The 14532-nt window shown below is 43.0% G+C and overlaps 1 protein-coding gene across 1 annotated transcript in view; it reads left to right on the top strand.

Annotated features, from left to right (window-relative positions):
* LOC112257688 (RNA binding protein fox-1 homolog 3) overlaps nucleotides 1-14532 on the top strand; it is a 737323-nt gene that overhangs the window by 692389 nt on the left and 30402 nt on the right. The window contains 3 exon segments of the mRNA XM_042326209.1: nucleotides 3690-3782; nucleotides 6074-6134; nucleotides 8889-8942. Coding sequence (XP_042182143.1) covers nucleotides 3690-3782; nucleotides 6074-6134; nucleotides 8889-8942 — 208 coding nt within the window.

The following is a 14532-nucleotide window of genomic DNA, read 5'->3' as shown; positions in this document are numbered from 1 at the left end:
TTAATTTTGCCATCAAATCCCACTTTCAATGTATTAGTTGTGTGTTATTTGCATCAGGCAGTATAGGCTGGGATCCCCTATACAGGATCACACCGCAGTGGGAAGCGCCCGGTTCACACACATTATCTACCAAGGCAATTAATTATATGGCCCTACCAGCACAGGATGTATAGGGTGTATAGGGTGTATAGGCTATGTCCCAAATGACACCCAATTTCTCATTTCTCTAGTGCTATGGGTACTGGTCAAAAGTAGTGCACTAAATAGGTATTAAGGTGCTATTTGGGATATAGACATAGGCTAAAAGGACTTGGAGGGCTGGGGGCTTGTCTTGTCCAACATGCTGTTTACCAGCCATATCTAATGGCTCTCATACCCAGACCCAGTTAACTCTCCTCGCCCCCACCATAACTCCTCGCTGCACCGTGTGTGTGTGTGTGTGTGTGTGTGTGTGCTGCACATGGGCTGCACCGTCAGGCCTAGGGCTCTCATGGCCCCCTTACTGAGCTGGGACTCCTGAGTGAGCTTCAGGATCAGGCCTAGGGCTCTCATGGCCCCCTTACTGAGCTGGGCCTCCTGAGTGAGCTTCAGGATCAGGCCTACACAGCAAATTCTCCAGTGTAATTTTGTTTTTTTACAAAATTACACTGAGAGTGTTAAATCAACACAGTGTTAAATCAACTTACTGCTTAGTGTAAAGCCTTATTCAAATATTTCCCAGAGTGCCTTGCCTTTCGAGTAAATTGTTTTAAAAAAGCCACCATAATTTGACTTGCAGACCTGATGTGGCCTGTAAACCATGACTTTCAAGCATTCAAGCAATTGTATTACGCTCAAATAAAAATGGGTTTAGATTTGTTCCTAAAGGGGAACAAACACTTGGCGCTGTAGTGGTACCCTGTAAGGTCATCCTTTGTACATATAGCAATAGGTACTTAATTGAACCCCAGTTCATAAAATTCAGAGATTTTCCATAATATTGGTTCCACTTCCAGGAAACATCCAACCAGGAGTTCTGTCAAATCTGGGAATGTTGAATTTTACAACCCGTTATGCTGGTTTATAAAGTGATGTGTAACTCCTATTGGAATCCAGCCAGAGTTAGGCTATCCAACAGTTGGAATTTGTATTCGGCTACAATCTGCATTCAGAATGAATGTCAGGGTTAGGAACATTGTGCGGAGACTAGCTAAGGCAGTTACACTGGAACAAACATTTCAGTAAAGAGTGCAAAATAATCGAACTAACTGATTGAATTAGTTTAGAAAAATGTATGTTATTTATCATTGTGCAGCACAAGGTTAATCAATTAATGTACACACACAAACATATACAGAGGGGAGAACAAGTATTTGATACACTGACGATTTTGTAGGTTTTCCTACTTACAAAGCATGTAGAGGTCTGTAATTTTTATCATAGGTACACTTCAACTGTGAGAGACGGAATCTAAAACAAACATCCAGAAAATCACATTGTATGATTTTTAAGTAATTAATTTGCATTTTATTGCATGACATAAGTATTTGATCACCTACCAACCAGTAAGAATTCCGTCTCCCACAGATCTGTTAGTTTTTCTTTAAGAAGCCCTCCTGTTCTCCACTCATCACCTGTATTAACTGCACCTGTTTGAACTCGTTTCCTGTATAAAAGACAACCTGTCCACACACTCAATCAAACAGACTCCAACCTCTCCACAATGGCCAAGACCAGAGAGCTGTGTAAGGACATCAGGGATAAAATTGTAGACCTGCACAAAGCTGGGATAGGCTACAGGACAATAGGCAAGCAGCTTGATGAGAAGGCAACAACTGTTGGTGCAATTATTAGAAAATGGAAGAAATTTTTCTGATGTATCAAATACTTATGTCATGCAATAAAATGCGAATGATTTACTTAAAAATCATACAATGTGATTTTCTGGATTTTTGTTTTAGATTCCGTCTCTCACAGTTGAAGTGTACCTATGATAAAAATTACAGACCTCTACATGCTTTGTAAGTAGGAAAACCTGCAAAATCGGCAGTGTATCAAATTCTTGTTCTCCCCACTGTATATCGAAACAATTTTTTTTAAATCAACGTGCAATAGAGCATGCAGGGAAATATGATAATGTTGGGTGTGGTTTTGTGTATGGTTTCAAGCCCGTGTATTAGGGTAGAACTAGGTTCTCAAAATAAGACATCATGAAATCCGTATGATATTGTGTCAAATAAGTCTGTTTTTTTATGATAACATATTTGCTAGTGATGGGGAAATTAAGCTTCCTGAAGCATTGAGTATTTCCAACCAATTGTGTTGAAAAAAGGCTAATTACGCACGGCTCTGATCAACACGTTGTACAGTAGTGGCACCTGCTGGTCAAAATCATTTAGAACAGCCAAATTATTATAGATGATGTCTCACAAGCTATGCAGGGTAGCTTTTTTGGCTCTTTTACCGAAACCAATACTAAACCAATCAGGTGGTTGTTCTACAAAACATTGATCATGTGCTTCTGATAAAGTGATACAAGCATCGGCACACTGTTTCGAAGTACAGTACCTATTTAGTGATTTCAAAGCAGGCTTCGGAGCTGAAAACAACAATCATGTCTCTGTCCATAGCTGCTGAAAAATATCGTAATAAGAAGAAATATTAATATATATTCTTTTAATTCTCTCAAAAGTTGTGAACTGGGTCTTTACTAATCCTGTATTAGCAGGGACCAATATAACCAGCAGTAGCACAGACAAACACTTTTTCAGCCCCGACAAAAAAACAACAACATCTGCACCTAAAAACTACTTCCCGCGAAGCCTATCTCTCTGTCACTAAGAAATACAGTCATGGGTGGTAAACTCTACAATTTACTTGAACTCTGAGAAATATTTGAATAAAGCTTTATGCTAAGCCTTATGTTAATGTAACACTGTTCAAATGTCTGTATGGGTCCACAGACTCAACACTTTGAATGTAAAATTATGTATTTTTTTTACATTGGAGTATGTACACTAGAGAATTTGCTGTGTAGTATTCTCAGGGCTCCCTGAGTGAGCTGGGACCCCTGTACAAGCTGTGTGAGGCCCAGTGTGTAGCACATGTCCCCTCTCCCATAGCGCCACACTGGGTGTGTGTGTGTGTGTGTGTGTGTGTCAGCAGGCTTTCGCTCCCTCCACTAATTAAATGACAGTATGTTCAACTGATCCTTAACAAAATGTTTCTAAGGACGACTACTGTCAGAAACCTCTGGAATAAAGATCTCTCTCACACTAACACACACAAGACTGTTGAAAAGTGAATGTGCATCACCTGGTAAACAAACGTGTGTACGCACACATACATACACACACATATAGTTGGAGTGTTGGGAGCTGGAGTGTATCAGGTTGTGTTTCTGAATGATGTGCCAGTTATTTTTCATGCTTCTCCTCTTCAGCACAACTTGACCGTGTGTTTATCAGGTTTCACTAACCTGCTCACATATCTCTCTTCTGCTGAATACCTCCCTTTCTCTTCCTGATACTTACCTTGTGCCATGTGTTCTTTCTTCTGCCTTTTCTCTCTCTTATATCATCCTGCTTATTTCCCTCTCTCACTATCTCCCCGCTCTCTCTTTCCCTCTCTCACTATCTCCCCGCTCTCTCTTTCCCTCTCTCACTATCTCCCCACTCTCTCCTTTTTCTCTGCGTTCCTGGTGATCTCAGGGTTTTGGGTTTGTAACATTTGAAACGAGTGCAGATGCGGACCGTGCGCGGGAGAAACTAAATGGTACAATCGTAGAGGGACGCAAAATAGAGGTGCCTTCTTTTCCCTGTACTCACCCCTTCCTCCCTCCCCTGTTCTCTCTCTCCCTCTGCCTGACGGTGCTTGCCTACCACCCCTTCTTCTCTCCTCCTCCACCATCCTTCTCTCCCTCTGCCTGCTGCACCTTGATCGCTGCATGCTGAATGCTGAACTCTGAGCCGTAAGTGTGTGTGTGTGTGTGCGCACGTGTTGTGCGTCTTTACATGTCTCTTCTGCATGCATGTGTGTGTGTGTGTGTGTGTTTACCAGGGGCATGTGTATTAGATCAGAATGTGTTTGATACTGAAGGAGCAGAGCAGAACACTCAGATCCCCACAAACTTGAGGTTGATGTATGCGCCAGTTTGAAGTCCTCGCTCTTGCTGTTCTCAATACACGTACACATGCTCTCTCTCCATCTCCGGCTCATGTTTAAATTAACTCAATCGCTGGGTATCAAAGTGCTGCCAACGTTGCTTTAAATCCCGCTTGTTTATCCCAAACACCCCTGCTTATATTACACACCCCAGGGCAAAAAATATAGATGTTATTTCTCTCTCTCTCGCTCGCTCTTTCTCTCTCTCTCTCTCTCTCTGTCTCTCTCTCTCTCTCACTTACTTACCTAGTCTCTATATATCTCTCTCTTTCTCTCCCCCTCTCTCAGGGTGTTTTTTCACATCCGCCGTCCTTCCGCCCCCATTAAGATAATCTATTTAATGTATAAACAATATCTGGGCCCATACATCACATCAGACACGGGCTACGGTAGCGTTAGCATAGCCTAGCGTAGCCTCAAGGTAAATGACCTCTGCTGGCCCATTGGAAATGAAAGCCATTAGCACTAATTAGCAGCCAAGGGAAACGCTAACAAGGCAAGCTAGGAAAACATGCTAAACTCAACTCGATGCTGCCAGGGACAGGGCGAGAGGGTGAGCTGTTTTTCCCTCAGCAACCTCAGAGAGAGAGAGAGGAAAAAAACTAACTTTAACATTTCTGTTTAGAATGAGAGGCCCCTAAGTGATTGATAGAGATGTTTGCAGAAAATGGATACTGGTTCCTTTAGAAGAAGACTAAAGCTCAGACATCTAAGAGGATTTAAACTTAGGTTTTTGGTTCATATGATGCTGGTGATATATTATTCTAACCATGTCTTGCTGCATGGTTTGCTAGCCAGGCTTGTAACTATATTATGAGCCTGCAAGAATGATGCCTGATGTGCAGTTGTGTGTGTGTGTGTGTGTGTGTGTGTGTGTGTGTGTGTGTGTGTGTGTGTGTGTGTGTGTGTGTGTGTGTGTGTGTGTGTGTGTGTGTGTGTGTGTGTGTGTGTGTGTGTGTGTGTGTGTGTGTGTGTGTGTGTGTGTGTGTTTTGTTTCATTAGTCCCAAAATATAGTCCGAAAATGTTTTTCTTGTCAGAAATCAAGTTTTCGAGATATGTAACTCAATTTATAGAAATCATCCCCATATGATGCATTTTGGGGCTATGTCAGCAATGGACTAATGAAACAAATACCAAAAGATATTGGGTGGAATTTTCCTTTAAGGTAAAAAGTGTGAGTGTCATATCAGAGTGATGATTCTAGTGGGGTTAACACCAGTGGGATATAAATTGACTCCACATGTGGCGAATAAATTATGTGTTATTTTAATCACAGCGGAATCAACACTGCTTGGTATTGTTGTTACTCAATTAAGTTCATTTCACAAACAAACTGTGACTTGCAGGTCTACCATTATCCATGAGCCAGTACATTCTGACCCTCATTTATGGTCAGAAAATGCTTAAAAACATTCTCTTAGACAATCACTTGGTGAAGGCCTCTAAAATTGAAGTTTTTGAATTGAACAACCATTTCTCTATCACTAACAAATACAGTCATGGTTGGGTATCGCTCACAGTCACTTGAAAGGCATGCTGGGAAATATGGTTAAAAAATGTAATAAAAAGTAACTCTAACACTACATGTGTTTTTCCCAAACATTGAGTGTAACAGCATCAACTCTTATAAAGTGTTAATTGAAGTCAGAATTGGCAACACCCATGGTGTTAGGGACTAACATTCTAGTGATGCTAGTTTGTGAACACCTTGAAAAGTGTTAGTTTAACACTATTTCGGTGGGACACATATCATTTCTATAATTTCTAAGAAAGTGTTACAAAATTCTGATCTCAAATGTGTGTGTGTGTGTGTGTGTGTGTGTGTGTGTGTGTGTGTGTGTGTGTGTGTGTGTGTGTGTGTGTGTGTGTGTGTGTGTGTGTGTGTGTGTGTGTGTTCTCTAACTGTCTAATCTCTGTCGCTGAACACAGGTCAACAACGCAACAGCAAGAGTAATGACAAACAAAAAGGTGTCAAACCCTTACACAAACGGTAAGCTCTTCCCTTAACCTCCTCTTTCTTCCTCTCCTTCTCACACTTTCCCCTTCATCCTTCCCTCCTCTTCCTTTACCCCCTCCCTACTTCCTCCTACCCACTTCTTCATTCTCCACCTCCTCCGTCCTTTCCTCCTTCCATCTCAATGCCACAGACAGACAGACATTGGTGCTTTATACAGACAGATTAGACAGATCAGAGGCTAAATGTACTATATTTACTAAGCTGATGATGTAATACGTATTCAGTGACCCAGACTCTAACCCTATGATGACTAAACCATGATCAGGGCCATGACTGCAGCAACTCAGGTTGTTAATTATTATAATCATTTAATAATTTAATACTTTTTAAGAAGGCTATTTGGTTGGTTGTTATTTGAATTCCGCAAGACGTTCTTCATTTGAAATAATTTCTGGAGGGTTTTTGGAAACTTTGCCTCTGCTGATTCCATCTGGCCTTAAGCATGACTTGCCTCTCAGCTAGGAGATGATACGGGGACCATCTCTTAAAATCTCCTAATATAATAAGAACAAAGAGGGAAAGGGGAATTGGTTCGACCATAAGGAGAGAAGGAGGAGATAGAGTGTTGGGAGGGGGAGAAAAGCGAATTTGGTGAGAAGGAGTGAGTGGATGAGTGGATGGAGGAAATAAAAAGCCAGGGCTCATTCTGAAAGGGTTTTAAGGTTTGTCTCGCTCTCTCTCTCTGACACTCATTCATGTTGATGGGAGAGAGAGCAACAAGATCTAATAGTTTCCCTTTGAAATTCAACACATTATGGATGGACGTATTTTTGACGCATTAATTCCGCGTGGTTACAGTATTAATTCCGCGTGGTTACAGGATTAATTCCGCATGGTTACAGGATTAATTCCGCATGGTTACAGGATTAATTCCGCATGGTTACAGGATTAATTCCGCGTGGTTACAGGATTAATTCCCGCATGGTTACAGGATTAATTCCGCGTGGTTACAGGATTAATTCCGCATGGTTACAGGATTAATTCGCGTTGTTACAGGATTAATTCCGCGTGGTTACAGGATTAATTCCGCATGGTTACAGGATTAATTCCGCATGGTTACAGGATTAATTCCGCATGGTTACAGGATTAATTCCGCATGGTTACAGGATTAATTCCGCGTGGTTACAGGATTAATTCTGCGTGGTTACAGGATTAATTCCGCGTGGTTACAGAATTAATTCTGCATGGTTACAGGATTAATTCCGCATTGTTACAGGATTAATTCCGCGTGGTTACAGGATTAATTCCGCATGGTTACAGGATTAATTCTGCGTGGTTACAGGATTAATTCCGCGTGGTTACAGGATTAATTCCGCGTGGTTACAGGATTAATTCCGCATGGTTACAGGATTAGTTCCGCGTGGTTACAGGATTAATTCCGCGTGGTTACAGGATTAATTCCGCATGGTTACAGGATTAATTCCGCATGGTTACAGGATTAATTCCGCGTGGTTGGATTTACAGGATTAATTCCGCATGATTACAGGATTAATTCCGCATGGTTACAGGATTAATTCCGCGTGGTTACAGGATTAATTCTGCGTGGTTACAGGATTAATTCCGCGTGGTTACAGGATTAATTCCGCATGGTTACCGGATTAATTCCGCATTGTTACAGGATTAATTCCGCGTGGTTACAGGATTAATTCCGCATGGTTACAGGATTAATTCCGCGTGGTTACAGGATTAATTCCGCGTGGTTACAGGATTAATTCCGCGTGGTTACAGGATTAATTCCGCATGGTTACAGGATTTAATTCCGCATGGTTACAGGATTAATTCCGCATGGTTACAGGATTAATTCCGCATGGTTACAGGATTAATTCCGCATGGTTACAGGATTAATTCCGCATGGTTACAGGATTAATTCCGCATGGTTACAGGATTAATTCTGCGTGGTTACAGGATTAATTCCGCATGGTTACAGAGTCAAAACAGGCACAACTCAAAGGGTTAAGTTTAGATATTCATTTGGAGTGGTTAGGGTTATGGTTTGGGGACGGCTTAAAACAAAATAATACAAAACGAGGCACTATTACCATCAGATATCGTCAGGTATTCTCGTGACTTGCTAGCACATTGGGAACTGTGGTGGTGTAGTGGTCTAAGCAGTGCATTCTGACTCTGTGCATCATGATTTTGTGACCAGTGGTGGGCAATTTCTTTTTTTTTCTTTTTTTTTGTCAGCGCCGAAGAAGGCATATATCGACGTTCTCAGGACCTTTACAAACGTCTGAAATAGCAGTCTATTTTTGTGATCAGCCTGAGAGAGAGAAATCGAGAGAGAGAGGAAGTTAGAGATGGAGGAGAGAGACGAGGCCAGGAATGAATCAGCCAGACATGTCAGCACTCCTCTCATCCTCCACCCACTCCTACATCCCTCCATTGTAGGAGGGTTAGAGTGGTGCAGACAGAGAGAATGAGGCCTGAACGGCTCGCCATCCGTCACTGTCACTGGACCACACCACCACACTTCTCTTCTCCTCTGGCTCTCCTCTTGTCTTTTATTATCCCTCACTCCTCCCACCACCGCACCATGCTACACAGAAGGAAAGCGTCTGCTAAAAAAATATATATGTTTTGGGATGCTAAGCTAATGTCAGTCTAAGTGAATGGGATGCTAAGCTAACGTCAGTCTAAGTGAATGGGATGCTAAGCTACCGTTAGTCTATGTGAATGGGATGCTAAGCTAACGTTAGTCTACCGCTCCCTGTGTGTTTTCTATAGGCTGGAAGCTGAACCCCATGGTGGGAGCTGTCTATGGTCCTGAATTGTATGCAGGTAAAACTCCACTGATGCAAACACTACACTAGACTACAATACAACACATTACTATCAGAGTACAACTATACTTGGTCCTAAAGACTATCTTGCGAACAGACTATACACAATTTCAGACTCACACAAAGATTACATGATAGGCCCACAGACTATACAGGCTCCAAACTAGAGCCCAAAATCTGCAGATCTCTCTCGCTTTCGCTCTCCTTCCTCTCTCTCTCTCTCTCTCTCTCTCTCTCTCTCTCTCTCTCTCTCTCTCTCTCTTTCGCTGTCTCTCTCTCCTCTCTCTTTCTGTCTCTAGTTTGCTCTCTCTCTTTCTCTCTATCTTTCTTTCTTCTCTCTCTTTCTGTCTCTGGTTTGCTCTCTCTCTTTCTCTCTATCTTTCTTTCTTCTCTCTCTTTCTCTCCATCTCTCTTTTTCTCTTTCATTTTCTTTTTCTCTCTCTCATTCTGTTGCTGTTGAATTGATCATGTGATCATGCAGGTATGTGTGGGGTTAATGAGTTCATGAGTATATGCATAAACCTGTGTGTGTGTGTGTGTGTGTGTGTGTGTGTGTGTGTGTGTGTGTGTGTGTGTGTTTGGTGGAGAGGCTGCTTTCATTTAGAGGAAGTGCTGAGACTGCCTGGTGTCTTTAACTGCGCTCCTTTCTGCTCATTAGACTGAAATCTGTTCATTCCAAGACAGCTTTACTGCCAAGCTCTAAATAACAGCCCTGACACAGAGAAGCCATCTATCTCTTTTATTTCTCCTCTCCTCTCCTCTCCTCTCTCCTCTCCTCTCCTCTCCTCTCTCTCTCTCTCCTCTCCTCTCCTCTCCTCTCCTCTCCTCTCCTCTCCTCTCCCTCTCTCCTCTCCTCTCCTCTCCTCTCCTCTCCTCTCCTCTCCTCTCCTCTCTCTCCTTCGCTCTCCTCCCCTTTCCTCCCCTCTCCTCTGTTCTCTTACGCTCTCCTCCCCTCTCCTCCCGTCCCCTGCTCTCCTCCCCTCCCCTCTTCTCCCCTCTTCTCCTCTTCTATGCTCTCCTCCCCTCTTCTACCCTCTCCTACCCTCTCCTCCCGTCCTCTTCTCTTCTCTCCTCCTCCCCTCCCCTCCCCCCTCTCTCCCCCCCCTCCCCTCCCCCCCCCCGCTCTCCTTTCCTCCCCTCTCCTCTCCTCTCCTGTCCTCTCCTGTCCTCCGTCAAACCCCACCCTTTAACTCAGAGCAACCCCAACCCCACTGATTCTCAACCCCAACCCCACTGATTCTCAACCCCAACCCCACTGATTCTCAACCCCAACCCCACTGATTCTCAACCCCAACCCCACTGATTCTCAACCCCAACCCCACTGATTCTCAACCCCAACCCCACTGATTCTCAACCCCAACCTCACTGATTCTCAACCCTAACCCCTAGATGTATGCACGTGAACGTGTGTACGTAGGTACGCACATACACTCACACACACACAGTAGGCCACCTTCTCTGTGTGTGTGTGGCTGGGGCGACCGGCTGGCTGTCTGATTGATAGCATGTTAATGTCTCGAGTCATCTTAACCATGCCAGTAAAGTTTGCCAAGCCTAAACGATACCATATGCCTCTGCAAGTCCCATGTGGCATCCATGGTGGAGGAGTGTGTTCAAGTGTATGCGTGCGTACACCATTCCTACCTGAAGATGCAGGGAGAATATCACAGGAAAATATATCCCAGCTTTACTTACAAAACAACCTACAGTACCTCCCTCACTTCTCCCATCCCTCCTTCCCTCCTTCCCTCCACTGGTCTTCTTACTCCCTCCTTTCCTTTCCTCTCCCCTCTAAATATGAAAAATGAAAAAAATCCTGTAGCGGAAGTGTTGGGTCTGGATTTCTTCTGGAATAATTATAGCTGCATTTAATCTACTTTAGGCGGGAATAGAGCGGGATGTAACGGCCATTAATCACTCTTTATCAGTGTGGCGTTCCGAGCGTGGATCAGCGGAATTGGGGCCCATAAATCGTGTGTGTGTGACAGAACACTCCGTCTCCATTCCTGCAGTCGGCTACAGGTTTATTGTGTTCAAATCCCATTCAGAAAGAATGACGGATGAGAGGAGAGAGAGGAGAGAGTAGAGCAAGAGAGAGGGGTAGAGGGGGGTGAGAGAAGGGAGAGAAGGGAGAGAGATCGAGAGAGAGCGAGAGAGAGAGAGAGCGAGAGAGAGAGAGAGCGAGAGCGGCCGGCCACTCAAATCTACTATGAATCCACTACACACAGGCACGTACACCTCTCGCACACACTCTCACACTGGCACAAACAAGCATAGATGCTTTCACACACATGGATATGAGGCGAGAATGGTCACTTCGTTCTTAACTTATGGAGTAGGGTTGAATAGGGAGGCACTTCATTATTTAATCATTGTGTGTGTGTGTGTGTGTGTGTGTGTGTGTGTGTGTGTGTGTGTGTGTGTGTGTGTGTGTGTGTGTGTGTGTGTGTGTGTGTGTGTGTGTGTGTGTGTGTGTGTGTGTGTGTGTGTGTGACTGACTGAGTGGAGTAGACTGCGGGGCATGAAGGACAATGAGAGAAATGTAATAGTGATTGATTGACTGTGTCCTAGGCCTAGTGTATAAAGAGATGGTGTGTGTGTGCGTGTTTGCACACTGTGTGTGTGTATATGTGTGTTTGTGTCTGCTAGTCTGAATATATGCATACAGTTTAGCAGGGAGCTCACCAAAACACAACAAATAAGATTAAAATGCAAAGCGCAGGCAGAGAAATAACAAGGGGCTTTTCAACATATGCTGAAAAATTTGCAAGTTGGAAGGTTGACATTAGTTTGACTTCGGAGTGCATCACTCTGCCATGATTTGTTTGGTCCAACGTGGACGAGGTCGCTGTCATTTGCTGACCCGCCTTTTATTGCTGAATCAATTTAATGTATTTTTTATGTAAAAAAATTAGAGGGTGTGAGTGTGAGTTTATGTGAGTGTGTTTCTGTATGTGTATGTCAGTGTGAGCAAATTGTGTGTGCGTGTGTGTGATTGCTGTGGTAATGTGTGTAGAAGGCTCTTTTAATTGTCTAAGGATAGATTTAAGGCTTAATTAAGCATAATCAGACGCTAACGCTCTGTCACTGTCCCCAAGCACAGGCTCTACACACACACACACGTACGCACACACACACAGACCACGGGGTAGACAGACTAGACTGGTGTATAGGAGCAGTCTTCCAGTACGACTCAGACAGATGAGGAAGCAGTCTGCTGGTAAATTGTGGTGTAATGCAGAAAGCCAGGGCTATGTTTATTAAAGGGAAATTCCACCACTTTTCAACCTCATGTGCATTATTACACATATGAAAACTGCACTTTTCTGCATGTTGTAGGAGAACATATAAAGTTAAGACGTTCTACCCGATGACATAATCAAAAGAGATTCGCGGCTGGAAACGTACTATAATCCCACCCTGTGATGTCACAGAGAAGCATTTTTTTAGGAACTTTCTTACAAACTGTGTTAGAGTAAAGTGTTGCATGTTCAGAAACACAGAAAACCTCACGTACCTGCAACTCACTAAATGTTGCTTATTCACACAATCATCCACAAGCCCTAACGCTGATCAATAATACATATGCACACCGCGGTTATTACAGTTACTGAAGACTAAACCAAAAACGAATGATGAATAAACAATTTAGTAAACTGTAAATAAAATAATCAACAAACCCGTTTGAAAAGCTGAAACCAGACTGAAACTATTATCCTTGACTCCAAAATGAACTAAAATAAATTGTCATGAATTATGTTCAGTTTTAGTTTTTAGATTTTTTTCTCAAAATGTTGGGCAAAAATTGAATGGGTTTTTCAATCAGGCTTTTTTTCTAGTTGGGGTTTTTAAGCTTCTCGATCTGGCGGGTCACATAGAGATTGACTTGAATTTCAAGGTAGACTCAGCGATAGGATGTTGCCATGAGCAGCACCTCAGATATCGCTCATGTTCCTCTGCTCAGACGTTGCTGACACATGCCAGATCTAGATACTGTTATATGTATTAGCTAATTACAGCATATGGTATAGCAGTCTGGTGCCCGACCGCACAGTTGAAGACGTGCCACTCAACCATTGGTTGATGCATGCAACGTCTGAGGAAGGAAACGCGTTAGCTGATACGTAAAATACCCATCCAGGTGTTGTAAGATCTGACAGGCGACTAAGCAGAGGGGCGCGCCCATTGAGGTGAGCATGATGCAGGATTTTGCTCTCACACAGTCACACAGAGTATCTGCGCATGGGCACGGGTGCACTTCACACTGCTACAACGTAGGTATCTATGGGCCAAAAACAGCTGGGTGCATCTTCGTCATCTCACTGAATCTACCTTTAAACCCAACATGATCTAACCTATGACCTGGCTCATTAACTTATGCACAGTGGCAAGAAGTGACCCCCCAAAAAAAAAAAAAAAACCCCCAACAAAAAAAGGTGAGGTTTACATACACCTTAGCCAAATAAATTTCAACTCAGTTTTTCACAATTCCTGACATTTAATCCTAGTAAAAATGCCATGTCAGTTAGGATCACCACTTAATTTTAAGAATGTGAAATGTCAGAATAATAGTAGAGAGAATGATTTATTTCAGCTATTATTTCTTTCATCACATTCCCAGTGGGTCAGAAGTTAACATACACTCAGTTAGTATTTGGTAGTATTGCCTTTAAATTGATTAACTTGGGTTAAACGTTTCGGGTAGCCTTCCACAAGCTTCCAACAATAAGTTGGGTGAATTTTGAATTTCCTCCTAACAGAGCTGGTGTAACTGAGTCAGATTTGTAGGCCTCCTTGCTCGCACACGCTTTTTCAGTTCTTCCCACAAATTTTCTATAGGATTGAGGTCAGGACTTTGTGATGGCCACTCCAATACCTTGACTTTGTTGTCCTTAATCCTTAATGCCACAACTTTGGAAGTATGCTTGGGGTCATTGTCCATTTGGAAGACCCATTTGCGACCAAGCTTTAACTTCCTTACTGATGTCTTGAGATGTTGCTTCAATATATCCACAAAATGTTCTTTCTTCATGATGCCATATACAGTCCCTCCTGCAGCACTTCACCCCCACAACATGATGCTGCCACCCCTGTGCTTCACGGTTAGGATGGTGTTCTTCAGCTTGCAAGCTTCCCCCTTTCTTCTCGAAACATAACAATGGTCATTATGGCCAAACAGTTCTATTTTTGTTTCATCAGACCAGAGGACATTTCTCCAAAAAGTACAATCTGTTTCCCCATGTGCAGTTGCAAACCGTAGTCTGGGTTTTTTATGGCGGTTTTGGAGCAGTGGCTTCTTCCTTGCTGAGCGGCCTTTCAGGTTATGTCAATATAGGATTTGTTTTACTGTGGATATAGATACTTTTGTACCTGTTCCCTCCAGCATTTTCACAAGGTCCTTTGTTCTGGGATTGATTTGCACTTTTTGCACCAGAGTACGTTTATCTCTAGGAGACAGAATGCGCCTCCTTCCTGAGCTGTATGACGGCTGCGTGGTCCCATGGTGTTTAAACTAAATAAAAACTAGCAAATCAGATCTGAAAACTAACTGAAACTAAACTGAATTTCTAATAGAAATCTAAAAAAAT

This window comes from Oncorhynchus tshawytscha, linkage group LG01 (genome assembly GCF_018296145.1).
Source record: "Oncorhynchus tshawytscha isolate Ot180627B linkage group LG01, Otsh_v2.0, whole genome shotgun sequence".
Classification (NCBI taxonomy): Eukaryota; Metazoa; Chordata; class Actinopteri; order Salmoniformes; family Salmonidae; genus Oncorhynchus; species Oncorhynchus tshawytscha.
Note: the sequence above shows the minus strand (reverse complement) of the source record. Positions and strands in the feature narration are given on the sequence as shown.